Raw genomic sequence first — 18546 nt, 5'->3', positions numbered from 1 at the left:
TCAATTTGTCTTCCCGTGCTACAGAGTTGTTTTGGTGATGGTTTATAGCATAGAAACATGGGTTAGCAGTTGTGAGAAGCCACAGATGGATGTAGGTATGCTCTGTTGGTGAGGGCAGCCATTAGCTGTTCTTTTCTTTTCCTTTCTTTTCCTCCCTCCCAGATAGCATATAACAAGATGTGATCCAGACCCTTTCAGTTTCTGGCCACAAATAGGGTTTTTGTGCAGGAAAACAGATCCTTTCCAAGATTTATGGTATGCAGCTGGGTCTTCTGGTGAGAATACCAAGCCGGGAGACAAGGGGCATGGTACGCAGCTCGCGCTGGTGCTTCTCAAGCACTGGTGTGGGTAGCAGCGCGTAGAGGCAGAAGGATTTGAGCGACGTTTCTGTTCTGCTAGACAAATTTCAGGCCAGAGCAGTGCCCCCTGGCAGTAGGGCAGGAACGGCTCCTTGCAGCCCAGGGCTCTGCGGCTGCCTTGAAATGGACACGAAGCCACAGCATTGCTGTTTTGCTGCTGACATCCAAAAAGCTGCACGATAGTATGGCCAGTGCTGCAGCCAGAACAGAATGCGGTGCACATTGTAATGAGAAGATACCCAGCGATAATTAAGAAAATATGTAAGGACCAAACAATGGATTCAGATCCCAGTTACAGCTCCCTGGGCTGTGCTAGAGCTCAGTTACGTGGGCAAATAATTCCAGATAACTGAAAACAGGAGAGTCCTTCCAGACCGCACGCAGTGCGTAGCTGCTATCCGTGCCTTACGCTCGTGGAAGTGAGATCAGGATCTGGCATCCACATGTCAATTAACTGAAGATAGTCCTGAGTTTTCTGAGGGTAGTATTTCAGGGCTGATAAGCTCAGCTGAAACGTTACGGAAATGTGGACATCTGTCATATAATGACAGTGAATGCATTTGCAGAAGGTATTCTTGGCAAGCCACCCAGCTTAAATTGCTTCAGTTTTTATTTGTTTTATGGGAGGAGGGAGCAAGAGGTAGAGATGGAAAGTTGAGATGTTTTCCCTCTGCAAATTCCTCGTCCTTGAAATCAAGCAGTACCTTTTAATGAAGGGGAGGGGAAGTACTGCCAGGACATGGCCTCTTGAGCAAAGAAACCACGTGGGTCATTGGGGCTGGAGGCTGCCCACAGGATGCTGAGCACACAGGGGAACATCTGCAGCCACGGGGCAGGTGTGGTGCAGGCTGGAGCTGAGCTGCTCTGCTCCCTTTCACGGGCACATTTCTGCCTCTGCTTCCTCTTTCTTCCTGATATGAGTCTTGGTTCTTTTCCATCTCCTTCTGTTGCATCTCCTTTTCCAGTGTTGCTTCAGGCACTTTTTCTTTTTTTCTTGTTTTCCTTCCTCTGTCCTTGCTAGCCTTTTCCAGTCCTTGTGTATTTAAGTGTGAAACAGCAGGCATGACCCTTAGGCACACACTAGTTTATTTTTAAGCACTTCCAATGCTTTCCATTTCCCTTTTTCTTCCCCCTTCTGTTAGAGTATTACGTTTTATTTCAACCTACATTTCCAAATCTTTCAAAAACCTTTTTGCTGAGATCTGTATTTTTGATCTTCCCTCTGCATGGCCTGGTTTTAGCTACAAATCTAATTAGAAGTTGGGAACCGCTTGGTTAGTATTTTCGTGCATGTGTAAGATCTGTGTCATGCAGAGTCCGATGCTGGTTATCTCCTCCCTTTCATAGCGTGTAGAGAATCCTCTAAACAAAGCGTAATTAAAACCCACTTTACTAGTCATGTCATCAAATATTTGCTGAAAGTAAATCAGCGGCATCCCTCCACCCTGTGCTTTCATATGATGTCATCCTCAGTTTAAATTAATAGGTCCCTTTCGGCCTGCTTTTGGCCCCTTGGCAGTCGGAGCATGCTTGGAGTATGCCATGAGGACACGTGGATTTTGGTGGCAATATGCACAAGTAGAGGTTCCTGCAGTGGTCTGAGAACAGGACTTACCATGAACAGCGACAGCGTTTTAAAACTGGGTATTGTAATTGACAGGATTGTTCCCTAGAAAAACCGTTGCTGATTTGTTTGGTGTGTTAGTCCTTCAGCAGAGCACCATGCTGCAGTTTATCACTTTTGTTTTCCCTTTCTCCTGCCTGTTTGAAACAAGCTAACAAATGCAGCTTGTGGGTTTTGTTTTTTCTTTCCTTTTTCTTTTTTCTTTTTTTGCAAGCTAACAGGGAAATTGAGGGCTGGGGAAATTGGAAAAAAGCTCTGAAAATCAGGTAGTGAATGAAGCGGCCTGGCAGTTACGCAGCAGGAAGGATATACTTCCCCAGGAAACCACTTGCCTCTGGGATAAAAGGCTGGTGGAGGACGAGGTGGCGTGTGTTTGCCGAGGTCTCCTTTGGTGCAGGAATAGAGCAGTGCTCAGTGGATAGGGGAGCTGTGTCTTCTCCAGGCTTCGTGAGGTGACTGCATGTGTCCTCGGGGCGGATGTGGACTGTTTTTTTCTCTCTTTGTCTATCCCTGCGTGCCGTGGGGAGGTGGCAAGTCAGGCAGCAAGCGGCGTGCTTCCTTCTCCCCCTCTGTCAGGGCTGGCAGATGAGCTGCCCCTCCCTCGAGCCACTCTTCGTGCTACAGCAGTGTTGGTTCATGACTGTCTGTATCAACAGCATGGACTGAAAATATGGTGTTCTCAACTGGCTCGAGAAGAAAGGCTCATGGTTAGTTCCCTCCATCAAAGAGTATCCTGTTCTACACAGGGGTCTTTATTCTGTCCATGACCAGGGCACAGCGCAGGGTTTGCCTCTGGCGCTATGGGAGCATGGCCTGAGCATCCTTAACATTTAGCAGTCAGTGTGAGGAGATGCTAAATTTCCATTCATCTGATTTTTTTGTAATGTGGTGTTATGGGGTTGAGTCAGATTTGAGCTTTCTATTCACTAAAGAGTTGCATATTGGCATTAGATGTTTCGTAGATCTATTTACAACAGAAAATGGATGTGCATGTTTAGTGATTGCACTTCTCTGTGGCAAAATGTATGGAGGATATTATGTGGTTTTTATCTGCTTTGGGCAATGCTTTCTGCAGCCCTATAATCTGCACGCAGGACACATTAGACTCAGAGGAAGGAGTGTACAAACCCAGCTGTAGCCTGGGCAGAAGGACCAGGCAGGGGCAATAGGGAAGGCTGGCAGTGTAGGGTGAGCAAAAAAGTCAATTCTTTGATATTGGCCTTGTGTAGCCTTGTTTATTCAGAATGATTCAAGTTGTTTAAAGTCAATGGAGCCATGACTTGATCCTTTCTGGCTGATTTGGTCCCACTTCCACAGCTTCACTTCTTGATAATGAATGAAGAGATCTGTCCAAAACGTGTGGGCACATGGGATGCCTACTTTGAGTGGCTGAGTGCAAGTGCTGTGTGGGGTCAGAGAAGAGGAGGAAGGGAACAGGTTTCTGCTCCTGTCCACAAGGTCCTGCTCAGGGTCCAGATGTGATCTGGGTCAGGCAGTGGTAGAGAAGGGAAACTCAGGTCAGGTTTTGCTGGAAGGATAAGCGCTGCCATACTTCCCGCTGGCAAGCAGCACCTGTGATGGATAGGTCTGAAAAGCACACTCTTTAGTCTCCTAAAGCATCTTGTTTTCAGACATCACCACATTGGCAAAGTGCCTCTTCCTCTTGTTTTGCTTCACTGCCTCAGAAACTCATAATGCAGCCAGCAGTGCTGAAATGTCTGTGGACTCAAGGGACCTCAGGAGGAACAGCAGACACATGCTCACACTGGTGCCACATCCCGATGGAACAAGCTTCCTCCAGAGAAGGCAGAAGCTCTGCTGCCCTTGTGGGGTGGCCTCACCTGGGATGAGAAGTCCCTGAGCTGCAGGATGGGGCTTCAGGGCTGCAAAACTGGCCTTACTTCTTAAGAAAAGCTTACGTCTCTTATCAAGGACAGAAGCAGGTAATCCAGAGGGCAAGTGCTAACTTTCAGTCTCCTACCAACATGTTGAGAACGCTGTCTGCTTAAAGCAGTGTGTGCACAACAAGTTCCCCATCCTCACGAAGGGAGACAAGTATGCTGCCTGTGGCACAGAAGTGGCTGTGGAGGAGACGTGCCTGGAGGAGGTCCTGAGCTCTTGACAGCAGCACAAGTCACAGGATTTTTAGATTTTCTCAAGTTCAAGTTGCTTTAGATACACAATCTGCACTAATTTTCCCAGCGTCTTGATAGCAATATTTATATTTTACAATTCAAAATTGCACGAAATCTTTGCTGGCCCTGGAGTCAGTAAAAAAAAAAAATCAGAATGCTTTGACTCATTAAGAAAACCCCAAAGCTGACTGAGGGAAATTCTCCTAAACCAGAATTGCTCCAATCTGCTTTATTACCCCTTTTCTTTCCTCTTTCATTTCCTTTCCCAAAGTATAGCATTAAGCCTGCCAAGTCACCGACAGATCTATAAATCCTTCCCAAAGAAGAGTCCTAATTCTCCCTCCGGAGATCACAGCAAATTGGTAACAGCCGCTGACGTGGAGAACTGCGGGACGATGCACTGCGTGGTGCCCAGTGTGCCGGGCTGCTCAGCCCGGGCTGAGACTGCCGGGTCATGCCGCAGCCACTGCTTGCCGGGAGGGAGGCACCGCAAGACAAGTTTGTGTACCAAGGAGGGTTTCATACTCATACTCAAGATATCTTTTCCTTGGGCTTAGCATATGTAGCATTCTATGTTTTGGATTGCTTTTAGGGTTTTTGAACAGGTGAGGTTCAGCCCTGCAGTCTGGGTGCAGACCAATGCTGGGGTCGAGCCTACCGCACTCAGCAGCTGCGATGTGCCCGGTGTCGTGCCTCTCCCTTGGTGCTGCTGCCAGCAGCACAGCGCTGCTTACAAAGTATGGGTCCTGACGAAGTCCTGCACAGCTCACATAGTTGTTTTGGACAGGGGAGACGCGATCTGTGAAATTCAGCCACATGCCATCTCTGTTCCCTTTTTCTCCCCCATCCGCCTTCATCCTTCGTATTGTTTAGATTCTAGACACCCCCAAAAAGAGTGTGACGTGCTGTGTGCTGCTCAGCAAGGCAAGTGAGTGCGCATGGGGGCACTGATTCTGATCAGAGGCTCTTTCCACTGTCATTAGTTTCTTTCAGAAATGCATTTTTCACATGTTCCTGCAGGAATTACTGCTACATTATTTTTTTAATGTTTCCTGCAGTGTTTGATTCCGTAAGAAAGGAAAGTTTCCTCTCTCGCTTTGAAATGTTTGTTTTCTTATCCTTTACCTTTCTCATTTTCTAAACACAATTCTGCATGGAGAGTGACAGTGAAGGATGCCCTCAGAAGAGCAGGTCAGGTTGCAAACACCTTGGAAGCATCTGTGTGGGTGCAGGTCTCGCAGTGCTGTCGGAGCTCAGTCAGGCTGTTTTTAGCATCCACCGGAGCAGGCAGCTTGCTCAGGTTACCCTGGCACTGCAGTCACTCCAGGAAATGCCTTACATCCTGTGAAGCATGAGGTGACTGAGCTGCAAGGGTTTAGGCACCTTGTGTTTATGTGGCAGTGTCCTGCAGAACCCTCCCAAGTGGTCACTGGGAAGAAAAAACCTTTCGGGTTGTTGGAGCTTGGTACAAAACCCCAGCCCAGGTGAGGGGGGAACACTGCCCGGGGCAGGCAGAGCTGGGGAAGGAGTGTTGCCTGCTCCCGGCTCCTTCCCTGCTCAGCTGCAGCTGTGCTCGTATTGCAAACTCTGCAGCACTGTTTAAAAAGGTTCTGTGACTTTTGTTGAAATAACGACCTCCAAAATTATGGGGGTGAAGTTAAACATTCTCAAAAACCTTTCTCTGGAGTCAAAATCATCTCTCTGAACCTCACAGTACTTCTGTGAGGAAGCATACCAAAATTTTATTGCTATGCCCTGATTTTCCAGATAGATGCCCTTGAGGGCCAGAGTGTTTGAGAGATGCTCAACAGTAGTGATGAGCTGCCTCTCCTGGATGTTGGTTACTGTGGCACAGAAATAGGGTGACTTTGGAGTAAAACATGCCTTCAGTGCTTCTCAGCATTATAAAAAAAAAAAATGACATGTTTTAATTAGTTACCAACCCTTTTCTTTATTAAATAGTCTTTAATCTTTTGCGAAGGATCCCATTAAGATGCCAGGAGGGGCGGAGGGGAGTTACTGCTCAGCAAACGAGCCAGCTAGCATCAGTGGACATGGCTCAGCCTCTCAGCAGTCTGAATCAGTGGTAAATGCTCTGAAGGTAACGCCTCTCCGGTACAGTCCATGCAAAACGTCGTGTCTGTTACTCAACTCGTGTCGTATTGTCCTGGCAACATTCCTGTGGACACCACCGGGATGTTGCTGTCATAAGCGGGATTGTTTTTTCTGTTTGTCACTCATTGCATCTGTGGGCTGTGTGTTCCTCGGGGCAGGGGGCAGGCCGTCACCACGGGGGCGATGCCAGCAGTAGCTTCTCTCCGAATTACGTGCACTGACCTTGTTTGAAGATGAAAGCGGTGTTTTTCTGAATAAGCAAGTCTTTTACTTTGCCTAGGATGCGTATTTGTTCTCCAGTGAAGTACTATGGATTGCTGTAACCCATACAGAGAAAACCTTTAATGCAGAGATGAAGCCAGCATGCATGGTATATTCATAACGATAGCAGAGCTTTGGGCTGAAGACCATGCATTGTGATCCTGAGGTCTCTGTTGAAATTTCCGTGAGAGCAGCTGGGATTACTCTGAAGTCAGGGCCGGATTGCCCAGACCTGTGTTGTTTTGCTAAACAGCAATTAATGCAGACACTCAGAGGGGCAAATTCACAAGTTCTTAACTATGTGAAACGTGAAACTGCTGCAATTAATGACACTAAAAAAGCTGTTCTGAGATGCAGTGGTTTAGCAGGTGATGGCAATCCCCACCAGGCTGAGTTCACAGCCCAGTGCGTGTGCCTCAGCTGTGCCCAGGCTCCTCTGGGGAGGGATCCAAACCCCTGGCAGCCTGAGCAGGGCTCTGACATGATTGTTTTCTGGTGCTTCTCGCAAGTCTTCTCACCTGTGTTATCATTATTTGCTAAACTTTAATATTCATTTGGTTAAGTGGGTGTTATTCCCCACTTGCACAGACATCGTAGGGACATGCTGCTTACTAGGAGAACAAAGGTTTGCGCTCCATCAGGGAAGAACTGGAAGGGGCATCTGTAGAAATTCGCTCTTTTTTTGGAGCTTCTTGGAGATGCACAGAAGAGCTCAGTAGTACTGCTGACTCACCCGGACATCCACTTGTGTGGATGGTGATTATCTTTAGGTAGCTGGGTGACATTGCCTTTTCCATGAAGCCTGTGGAAATAGGTTTATGTAGGTGCCCTATTCACAAATTACAGCAATCAGCTCCTTTCCTGTAACATAAAACCAGGGTGCAGGGCTTCACTGCAGCCTCCTCACCTCTGATAATCCGGCATCTGAGCGGGGGGAGCAGCGCTGGCCTTGCCCTAGCCAGGAGAGGTGCGACCCAGCTCCCTGCTGCTGGGCAGTGCTCAGCGTCCTGCCTGCACCTCCCATGTATTTCACCTGCTGTTGCCTGGAAAAAAAAAGCCATGCCAAGTAATTTCGCCAAGAGAGCACATGTATCTGTTGGAAGAAGCCTTTTGTAGTTCTCTCAAAATGCCCATTGGCAAAGGCACTCTGCTGAAGGGAACATTTAACAACATGCTCTTGACAGCCTGTAATAGCTGGTTAGTGGAAGTGAAATATTTGAACAATGGCTGATACCTTGCTTGTTGAAATGGATTGATAAGAAGTACATGGAATTTAGTTCAATATGATGTGAAATCTCAGCTTTTAGTTTGCTAGGAGCTATTGCAGCAGGCAGAAATAGATATAAATGATACTGTTTGATATTTGAAATGGAAAGTGAGCTGTCAGCTAAACAGACTGCCCGACCTGCCTGTCCTCAGCCAGCGAGGAGATCCCGCTGTTTCCCAGTGAGGCATGGGGGCTGGATCCTGCCTTTCTGGGGAATGCAGAGCTGCCACTTGCTTCAAGTAACTGAATGAGATGCATGGGGAAGAACAAGCCCAAATCAGGAGCTGAGTTTTCTTTACAAATGTGACTGATTAGATTCTTAGGAAAAAAAAAGGGGGGGGGGGGAGGAGGAAGATGGTCTTTGTTACAAAACTTCAGTGTTAGTGCAGTCTACTTACGCACAGCAAGAAAGGTAAAATCTTAAAAGAAAAAAAACTTGCATGTAAATCTCTCATTGCTGGAAGCAAGGGTGAAAGAGCGCAAAGAGCTGAACAGCCAGTCTGGTAGAGGCTCTTCTGGGACCCGATCCGTCACAGAGTGCTTGAAAGAAGAAATTGCCCTGAGTCTCGCACCAGGTCTGCGACTTGGCAAGCTTCCCACCCTGCCGGTGGCTGTGGGATTGTTCCCTGTGTGCCAGTGATACCACCAGGGATGGATAAGCAGCTGTTTTGTACAGCAGGGCATGTTTCTCTCTCTTTACGAGTTGTGCACGACCAAAGTGCACGCTTGTGTGTGGGGATGTGCGTGTTGTATTCTGTGTTCTTCGCGGACCAGGGTCTGTGTTTATGGAGTGATGCCAGACATCCTATCTGACTGCCGGAATAACCAAGGGCAACGGCTTAGCTGCAAACCTCGCGTTCAGTGTAGCCTACTGCAAGCTCCACTGTGCCATCTACAAATTAAAGGGAGGTGTGGTTTAATCAGAGGCAAGGTCTGAGGCTAAGTGTAGGAGTTGCTGCAGAAAAATGAGTGTTCTGTGATGCCCAGGAGGTCAGGTAAGAAGATCTAATGATCTCTCCTGCCCTGAAATGCAGAGTACTGTAATCAGTCTAATTATCTTTAAATGCAATTGGACAGTTAAATGTGCATGTCCATACTCAGGAAGGACCTGTGAAAGCTTAAATATACTACTGCTTTTATTTGTGGCTGAGAAACAAATTGGTACAATGTCTTTTTTCTTTTTTAAAACATACCCTTGTCTCAGAAGCTCAGGAAAACATAAGTCAGCAGGCTGGTAAAGACACTTCTCACTACCTCCATGAGACAGAAAAACGTGGCTGGAGAAGTGTGTGTTGTAAGTTTAAGGTGTTTAATTTTGTATTCCATATTGAGCCCGGAAATACCTGAAGATACAAAGTATTTTTATTCAAATGCTGACAGCAAGTCCTTGAAGTTTTCATATGGAAATCAAGTCAATTACTGTTCTAGTAACGCAATTACTGTTTTAATAGGAACACAATAATTTTTAACACGTTGGTCTGTATTGATTAGAAAATTCTATGTGTGGTAATGTATTAGGGATAAATTACAGTATGAGTCAGCTGACCTGAATTTATCCTTCAGAAGAATGAAATTTGGCAAATATGAAGTCTGGCAGCCTCAGTTTCCCCATGCGTTTAAAGGCACATATCTGTTGCCTATGCTATTTCTTTGATTGGGTAAATTTCTTTGATATGGGTAAAAAGCATTTTCTAACTAATACATATTTAATAGTCTATAAAAGTTCTCAGGATATAAGTAAAGCCACTTCTAAAATGCTAGTATGCTAAACTTGACATTATCAATTCATTTTTGTAAATCCCAAATATATACTTGTCCTTCTGCCTTGTCCCTTTGTTCCCCAGTCATCCAAGGCTCTGCCGCTGGCATTGAAACACTGCCTTTTCTTCCAACTTTATGATCTATGTCCGATTTGACTATGGGTATATTATTAGACTTCTAAAATAGTTGGTTATTTCCTCCCTGGTTTTACTTTTTCTTATATTCATCTAGTCTCTGTTAAAAGAACAGTGGATTTGTGATGAACTAATTATAATGTTTCTTTTCTCTTTTGCATTCTCATTGCAGTTTCTTCCAGTTTGTAGCTCACTGTTTTGCTCCAGCTTCATGTGCTGCGGGTTTTTGTTTGCATGAAACATTTGCCACGGCATCGCTTTGCCTGTGAAAACAGTGGAATGTTGACAAGTCTGATTTGGGGCTCCATAATTTTGGTGCATAGTCTTGATGGGTACCAAATGCAATTTGGATGCATAACTCATGTTGTATGGTTCTTTATGAATGTTTTATCAAGATAATGGCTGTGGGAATTTTCTCCTCAGGGTGTGCATATGGTACTTACACCACCTCATCACGGCTTATTTGAGAATGTTTTTGCTTTGTATTTATACACTTGTAGTGTCTTAGGAGAACGTAGCAATATATAGCAGCAGGCTTAGAGGTAGTTTATCATGTGTTAGTGAGTGTGGAGGTACTTTCACAGCACAGGAATGTCGGGATTAAGTATGGAGAGGGGTTCTTCGTGATTTTCCTCAGGCGACTGGTAAGTTTTGTTCACAGGGCTGCAGAAGGCTCACTGGGACTGGGAGCCGAAGGGAAGATGGGGTATGCCGTGTGGGGCTGGTGGAGTAGCTGGGCAGAGGAGTCAGGGAGCCCAGAGATCTGCACAAGTATTTAATGCGGCACATGAAGTACTGCGGCCCTCAGTTGCTGCCGCTGCCCTCAGGTAACGTAGCTGCTCCTGTCTGCAGTTAGGGTGCAGGTTTCCACCTGGCTTCCAGGGAGATTTCTCCATACTTTCACTTTGGTGTGTTGGAAGGAAGCCAGAAATGAATCACCATGACGCTATGGAGAACGTCATAGCTATCCTTTGTTCAGGAAAGGCTTCTGTAAAATATTGAGTGAAGTCTTTGGTACTGAACTTTATATTCTGTCATAAGTATTTAAAACACATGCAGGAATGCTCAGGCATTACATTTTCTCTTGAGTGCTTGCAAGCACAAAGTAATTTCATTAGTGATGCATGTGACAAGTCAGTGTTGAACTAGCGAGCTGAGAAGAAAGCAAGCTTATGTGCAAATCCAAAATGCATATGCAACGCAGAGGCCAAACAAACATGTGTGCAGGTGGCAGCAATATGTCCAGCTATCATGCCTATGCAAAGAACTGTACATTTGCTAGCACAGAAGGAGAGTTTGATGATAAATCTGCAGAAATTTAGCTTATGTCACCCTGTGTTTCTGAAAAAGAGGCAAATAAAATTACTGGGATGCCTTCGAGACCAAGGTCTCTTGCACAGAGCAAAAGTGGTTGTTGATAACGATTTCTGTTTCCTACTCATAAAAATGGCACGAATGTTTCCTTTGACCCCACCTTGTCAGTTCTGCTTAAGATACCAGTTTTTCAGGGCTGTCTTGTATGCCTTTGTCCCTTCCTAGCAATCAGGGGTCACTTGTTCAGCTGGAAATAAAGAACTTAGAGAAGTGTCACCTTTTAGTTTATTTTTGTGTCAGCATGAGCTGCTTGGTAAATATTGGCTAATGTTTACTGACCAGGAAAATTGTTGAAAGGCATATCTGCACAACGTGCCTTCTCACAAAGGCATTTAAGTGGCCTTACCTTTTAGTTAGAGGCTAGGAATGTCGGTGACCAAATGTCAGAAAGAAACTCCTGTCTCATCAAATCCACAAAGCCACAAAGGGGTTATTTTCCCATCTCTTGCACAGAATAACAGTAGGACCTTGGGGTGGTTCTGCCTTTGCTTGTCAGCTCTAGGAACTGGGGCTTGTGTCTTTTCAGGGTGTCAGCTTCCCAGCATCCAGCTGCTTTGCGTTTGTTCAGTGCCAGGGAACGCAATCTGTGTTTCACTCCTTGGCTTTAGGCACTGTTAAAATACACATAATTAATAATGACAATGGAAATCAGTTTTTGCTTTTCTCAAGATGTAGTAGCGTTGCTCCAGAGACTGAGTGGTTTAGTAGTAGTTCTACTTTAGCTGGTTGCTAGTTGATGATGATTATTAAACAGAGAGAACGTTAAATTGCACTGCGCAGTATGGTGGTGGTCACCTCTCTGCTCCTGGTGGCCCTGGAGGAGGTGCCTGCTCATCCTCCTGCTTCTAACTGGTACATCTCTTTTTAAGTCGTTATAAAACACGTTCCAGAATTGCTTTTTGGTACGATTTCTCTGCATTTTTAATTCCATAATTGTAAAGTGGGTGTTACGCAGTCATGAATAGGAGCAGATGTAAGAGAAAGGAAATCTTTCTAACATGGTCCTCGCTAAAAAAAAGGTGGATAACTTTTACCAAGTGGGAGATCTCATTCTCATTCAACAAACCACACAAGCACGTAGGGGACAGTGACCACATGCACAATTCCTCTGAGCTCGAGGAAGAACAAATGAAAACAGACACTTTTAAAGCCTTGCTTGATTTTAAGAGAACAAGTAAATCCTTTGTAATGAGCAGAACTTCTCTGTGCTTATTGAACTAGAAATGTTTAGACTTCTCTGGACTGAGTTTTGTGCTTCTGAATTGTGTTCTGCAAGAGATGTGGCTTGGGAAATGTGGAACCAAGTTTCAGTTGAGGCCTGTAAATGCCCTCAGTCTTGTGTCTGAAGCATAAAATACATTGGTGATGCACGTGCTACTTCATTTGTCTCCATTTCTAACCATTTTTAGAGGCATGTGCTTTCCGTGTTCAGAAAGAATGTTGAATCTCTCGAGAAACACTTTTCCTGGTCCGTGTCCCTCCCCTCTGTCCCTACCTGTGCTGCATGGTCTGCGCAACGAGCGTGGGGCACCTCCGCATGCATGTCTGGATCAACGCCGTGTGCCTTACCTGGTGGTAATGGGCTCTCTTTCTGTCCCTTCCTTTAGGTTGTGTGGAGGAAACTTGGAGATGCTGCAGGGTCGTGCCCTGGAATTAGACAACATTTGTCAGGAAATCAGTATAAAGGACCTATGTAACAGGCCCCAAGCACATCCTCTCTCTGAAGAGAAAGAGTTTGATCTGCTGGCAAGAGACAAAGACCTGACTGTGTCCCCAGCGCTGTCCCAGCTGGTGACGGGGTGGCTCCATGCACTGCACGAGACTTCGCTGGGAGCTAGTGGAGATGCTGCACAGAGGTCTTTGGAGGAGCTAGGTTTGCAGTGTCCCCCGGTACTGCTGTTTCAGTGTACTGGCTAGTGAACTGCTGCCTCGTCATTGCAACGCGCCACATTTAGAAGCACTGAGGTATTTCCATTCCTAACTAAACGATAATTGGGATTCTGCAGGAGTTAAATAAGTTATTATTTTGGTTAGTTACAGTGAAACTCTGGTAAGTCTGAACAAATTTTCCACTAGATTTAACAGAAGTTTTCCACCAGACTGGAGAGACATTGATAAACTGTGCCTTTGGTCCCCGCAGTTCTGACAAAGTCACTTCTTAGCAACTCACACTTCAGTCTGTAAAGTATCTAAAGTATCAGCTAATGGTGCTTAGGCTTAGACGATTTACAGCTGGTTCTTTTTCCTTTCTTTTTTTTTTTTTGGTAGACTACCTGCCTTTGGAGGTGCTAAAAGACCATACTGTCTCCTAACCAGCCAGTAGTGTAGCATAACTACAGTACTTGTAGTGAAACACATTTTCTTTCTAAATGAAAGTGAAGATAGCTTTCTTTTCAATTTACTTTGATACAAAACGTGATGTCTGATGTTCACAGCCCTTTAACAAACAGAATACTTAGGTATCACTATTATAGGTCTCAGATCAGAATTTCCATTGGAGTTTTTTTCAGAAAGTGTTCTCCAATTGCTAGGATGCTAATTTCTACTGTTTAATTTACAAACACGCTGGTTTATTTAACAAGACTCTATAAAAATCTAAAAGATTGCACTGCATTATAATAAAGCTTTTCTTGCTACTGTAGCATTCTTTGAAAGCAAAAGGTTTTATTATACTCGGAGCACGTCTTTCATTATTATGAGGCAGAAAGCTCTTGTTTGGATTGCCTGAGATTTGACCAGAAGGCGCCCTAGGTGTGCTTAGTTTATTTTTTACCTCTGTGTATGATACTAGTTGTGTGTATTGAACTGCAATGATAGGTATTTTGTGTATATCTAAAAGCAACGATAGTTTGATGTATGAATGTGCAACAGGCTTGTGACTGCTGTTGCTTAACTTTTTACCATAGCTGAGCATCAAAATAATTAATAAAAGTTTAAAAGAAAAATAGGAATGCAACAATTCCTGGTTTTCTTGTTTGTTCTTGGTTACTGAGATTTGAGCCCAAGTCAGAATCCTTTTTCTCTGAGCTTGCAACATGCTGTGTTCGTGAGCTATTTGCAGTGGAATGTAGCTTGGTTGCTGTACAATCTTTTGTTGTATAGGAGTATGATGTAAAATCTGCTAACTGTCTTCAGAAGAAGTGTGTTAATTTGCAGCAGTAGTTATATTGGTTTCTGTTGTTATTTTTACTTGGTACCATTTGATGTGAGGCCTCTGATCCAGCATTGCTTTCTCAGGCAAAACTCCTGGTCGCTCCGTCTCCTTGAGTTGGAAATGCAGAATCCAGCCTTCCGTTTTTGAGACATTGCACTCTTGCATAATTTCTTATATGTATAACCCAGCCCAAGCAGTCGTCTGTTACCTTTATACATTGTTTTCTCCCATACATATTGTTTGCATAGTTAAACTTAAATTGTTGTATTCCTATATATCTCTCTCTATATATATGTATGAAAAAATATAAAACATGTACTTGTGCCTGCAGTACGTATGTGCAGGGGCTAATTTGAGGGACACTGGTCTTTTGACACTACTCTTGTGTAAATTTTGATACTGTATTAAAACTATTTTTTTACAGTTCCGCATACGACTGGGTATCAAGTATCTGTGTTCATCTTAGCAATGGTAATAAATTATAGAATCTCACCATCGTTTGCTCTCCTTTAATGACCGAAGCCGGGAGGTGCTTGTCTCACATGTAGCTTTGAAGGAGCTGTTTGAAATATTTCTTGCTAGGTTGAGAAACTAGCTGCATGTGGTGGATTTTTGTTCACCTTCTCTCCAGGTCTCTCCAAAAATCTTAGATAAGTGGACACGCTCGTATCTTTTATGCTAAATGAAGTAGCTGCTGAATGCGTTGATGTACAGACAGCGGGGCCGCCAGGGCAGCTCCCAGGTGGGACTTGTTGAGTCCCCAGCTGTGCTGCAAGGGCAGCCCTAGGGCACCTGCGTGGGGCCATTCCAACCCCCTTCTTGTGCAGTGCTGCTTTGGGCAAGGACAGGGCAAAGTGGAGCTCCTGGAGCCATTTTCCTCAGGTAAGTGGTGTAAGCGTGTTGGCGGTGCTGTGGGAGGCTGGTTGTGTTCCACTGTGTGCCTGCTGCAACTCTGTCCTGGGGACCAGGCCCCCTCGTCCCCTATGGGCTGCGGGTGTCGGGGAGAGTGCAGCAGGCGGCCTTCCTGTTACTGCATGTGCAGAGAGCAGAGAACTTGCACCAACTCTCCTGGAAAAAAGCAGCTAGCGCAATCGATATCTTTCAGCTACTAAATCCTGTGAGGTCTGCTAAAAATACAGCTTACTAAGAGGAAATTGTGGGCAGTGCATAGAGAAGAGGGTCAGTGCTGTTGGGGGTCCTGTAGCCTGCTGATATTTTTCTGCACTAAAGAATAAAGATTGCTGTAGTAGTTACAGACCTTTGTCTTGCTTGCTGCCCACACAGTTAGGTGTTTTAAAGTAAAATGTAAGCACGCCCAACCTCATGGATTCCTTGTTCAGTTGTTTTTAGCATAACTCTTATCAGTAGAAAATTTGCACATGTTGTTACAGGGCCGTTCTCAGTTCTTGAGCTGAGCATGAATGAGCTATAAAATTCACTATGTGAGTGGCTTTTAAATAGCACTTGCACAGCAGATATAGTGAATAGATTTTACTTGCTGTGGTGGAGGAAAGCTGTTTTGCATAAGGCTTAGAAAGTAAAGAATGGCAGTTTGTTTTTCAGCAAGTGAATGGTTTCAGTAGAGCCTGTTCCCCAAAGGTTGCAGCTGATGGACGTGTTTATGAACACAGCGCCAAGCCAACATGTCCTTTTTAATATTTTGAGTATAGGCTGGGAGCCAGCCCAAACAGGCTTTGTGGCATGGGGATGGCACCCAGCCGCATGATGCGAACATCTCAAACACCAAATGCCCCTGGGCTTTTCGTGTATCCTGTAACGTCCTGCTTCATGTGTCACTATTGGGTACCTCCTCACCAAACAGTGCTCTTGCCAGGGCACTAGTTCATTTAATTCTTTATCCATCTCTGAAATAAGTCCCAGGAGACTGTGAATTCTTTATACTAATCTCACCAGTTTGATGTAGAAAAAGATAGTAGAGATAATGGGGAAAAACATCTTTTCAAGACTGTCCTTTATTTTGAAATCCTGCAGATCAGACTAGCAAACAGAGCTGCCAGATATATAATGACAAGACATCTTACTGTTTCCAAATTCATGTTTTCCAGGCTCAGGTGAACCATGTGCCCTGGGATCCTAGCCATGAACATCCTCAGGCTGTGACTTCTGGTTATCCAGACACCTGAAGGTAAGAACAGCTGACTTGATAGCAGCCCTGCCCGGATTTAATAAATAGAGGCACTTCATTGTTTAATCAACCAGCGAACAGGTGTTTGCTGGGCTGCCTCATGATTATGGTACTTTCTAGCACGTGCAGTGTGGCCCAGAAGTGAATTGCAAGGTGTGGGTTGCCAGCTCTGGGAAATGCCATCTGAACAATACAATAAGCTGTAAAAGGAGGAAAGAACAAATGATCTTTTTGCTGTTAACGACTTTTATTTTAATTCCTTTGTCCCCTCTTCCTTGGTGATTCCAGACTCATCATGATTTTTTTTTTTAACCCAGAAATAGCATGGTGTGGCTGCGATTTTCAAAACGTGGAAGAGAAACTTCAGTTGTTATGAAAAGGCAAATAGTGGGGCCACTTCACAAAATGATCAGAGAGAAGGCTTAGTAATTGATGAAGGAGCATGAGACTACGTGGAACAATCCTGAGCACTCCTGTTAGCTTTGGTGTAGGGTCAGACAATGCACAAGTGGCAATGTGAATGAAAATCAAGTTTTAAATAGTCTTACAGAAACAAAAAAATATTTTTATCATGTTCTAAAAATGTTCTGAGAGAGAACATGGACCAGGCACACAAACCTTACTTGAATCTTTTAGTTGAGAAAGCTCAAACACTTCCGTGGGAGTCATTAGAAAACTGAGAAATATTCACGGGGGATGATGAAAAATAAAACCGTAGTGTCTTCGGATACTTAATTAGTTCCTGTGGCTGTCTCCTCTGAAATCAGACTGGAGGGTCTGCCTTTCTGCCTTTTCTGTTTCCCTTTTCGTATTTCCAGGACATGATTGAGAAGCTTGTACTTTTTAGATACTTCACCACTTACTGTGATCATACTTACAACATTATTTCAGACGTTTTTCCCCAGGCACAGGAGCTGAGGTTGTATTTCCCACCTCTCATATAAATGTGTTGACCAAAGAATTATAGGCCCTATTTAACATGACCTTTGCTCTTCTTTTCCACACTGCGCACACTTTCTGCAATACTTTCATGTTTTATTCTGTGGATGTGGATTTTTTTGGTGTTTTTGGTTGGTTGGTTTGTTGTTTTTTTCTGTTTGAAAACATGAGGTTATGAGGTGGGGGTGTGAACATACCCTGAGTTTTGGTGAGGTCTTCTCTGGACAAACCAGGGCCAGGCTCCGGGTAGCTCCAGCCTTGTACAAACATTAGTAATTCTTGTTCCACCAGCCGGTGGGGAAGGGCCCCAAGGCTTGCTATCATCTCAAACTGCTTCCTAAACAGCAGGTTCACAGAGAAGTGCCAAAATAATAATAATGAATTATTGAATATGTTTGTTAGGACATGATAATTACTCTTCACTTGAATAAGAATTTGTCATAATTCTCTCTTCAATGCAGTGACCTTGACTGTGAGGTTTGTGTTCTGAAGTTTGCTTGGTGTTTTTCCCAACTACTATGAATAGTCTGAAGTATTTTTTAATTTTTTTTTAATAATTTGCTTATAAGTCTTCAGATGAAAAAGTAAAGGAAAAAATAATATTGGGAACCCATCCCCAGACTCTGGAAAGAAAGAGGAAAAAGAGAAGGTGTACAGGGAGCTGCCCTGCCAGGATGTGGGCTGTAGGTGCATCTCTTGCTGTGCTTATTCCCCCAGAGGTGTAACCCATCTGCTGGGCGACTCACCCCATGCGTGTGCTGACAGTAGAGGCCCGAGAGAGAGGCTGTGTGAGAAAGAAGGTGTTTTCACTTGTGTGGTGGTATTTTTTGTTTGTTTTTTTTGTTTTTTTAGCATTGCTCTTGATAAATGCTCAGGGTAGGGTTTGCCATGAGTAGTAGTGTTGTGTTCTCTGTGCTCAAATGCCTCAGCTAGAGGGAGGTGATGGCATCCTTTTTCTCAAGAAGCTTTGAAAATCCTTCATGATGCAAGTACGCCTTGGCTTGGGTGAGTACGTTGAGTGCTATCAAACCCTAACATCGTCCATGGCTTCAGTGTACAAGTCAGAGAGTGGGAGGAAAACACTCTCTGGGGTTTTGAGGTGGCCTTTCGGAATAGGGGTCGGGTTTGTTGGCAGGGTGGTAGCAATTGGCTTGAACATCTCTCTGTGGCATGGGGCTGTCAAGCTGCTCTGTTTTCACAGGCATTAGACTTCATAAGAGAGGAAATAATCTAAAAATATGTTATTTTTCTCCCCCTACTGAAGGGGAAATGTTCAC

General features: G+C 44.5%; 1 protein-coding gene across 7 annotated transcripts in view; it reads left to right on the top strand.

The window, feature by feature from the left end:
* Window positions 1–14673, top strand: part of CCDC85A (coiled-coil domain containing 85A) — a 175694-nt gene extending 161021 nt beyond the window's left edge. For 4 of the 7 annotated variants that reach the window (XM_040553369.1, XM_040553370.1, XM_040553371.1 and 1 more), the window contains 2 exons: window positions 6100–6219; window positions 12638–14673. In XM_040553369.1, coding sequence (XP_040409303.1) covers window positions 6100–6219; window positions 12638–12727 — 210 coding nt within the window. In that variant the 3' untranslated portion in view covers window positions 12728–14673. Of the gene's footprint in view, window positions 1–6099; window positions 6239–8968; window positions 9053–10483; window positions 10489–12637 lie in introns of all 7 variants that reach the window. The other 3 variants (XM_040553373.1, XM_040553372.1, XM_040553379.1) reach the window with 2 other exon arrangements.
* The last annotated feature ends 3873 nt before the right edge of the window (window positions 14674–18546 follow it).

Source organism: Cygnus olor, chromosome 3, assembly GCF_009769625.2.
Source record: "Cygnus olor isolate bCygOlo1 chromosome 3, bCygOlo1.pri.v2, whole genome shotgun sequence".
Taxonomy (NCBI): Eukaryota; Metazoa; Chordata; class Aves; order Anseriformes; family Anatidae; genus Cygnus; species Cygnus olor.
The sequence above is the reverse complement of the archived record's forward strand: the minus strand, read 5'-3'. Positions and strand labels throughout refer to the sequence as shown.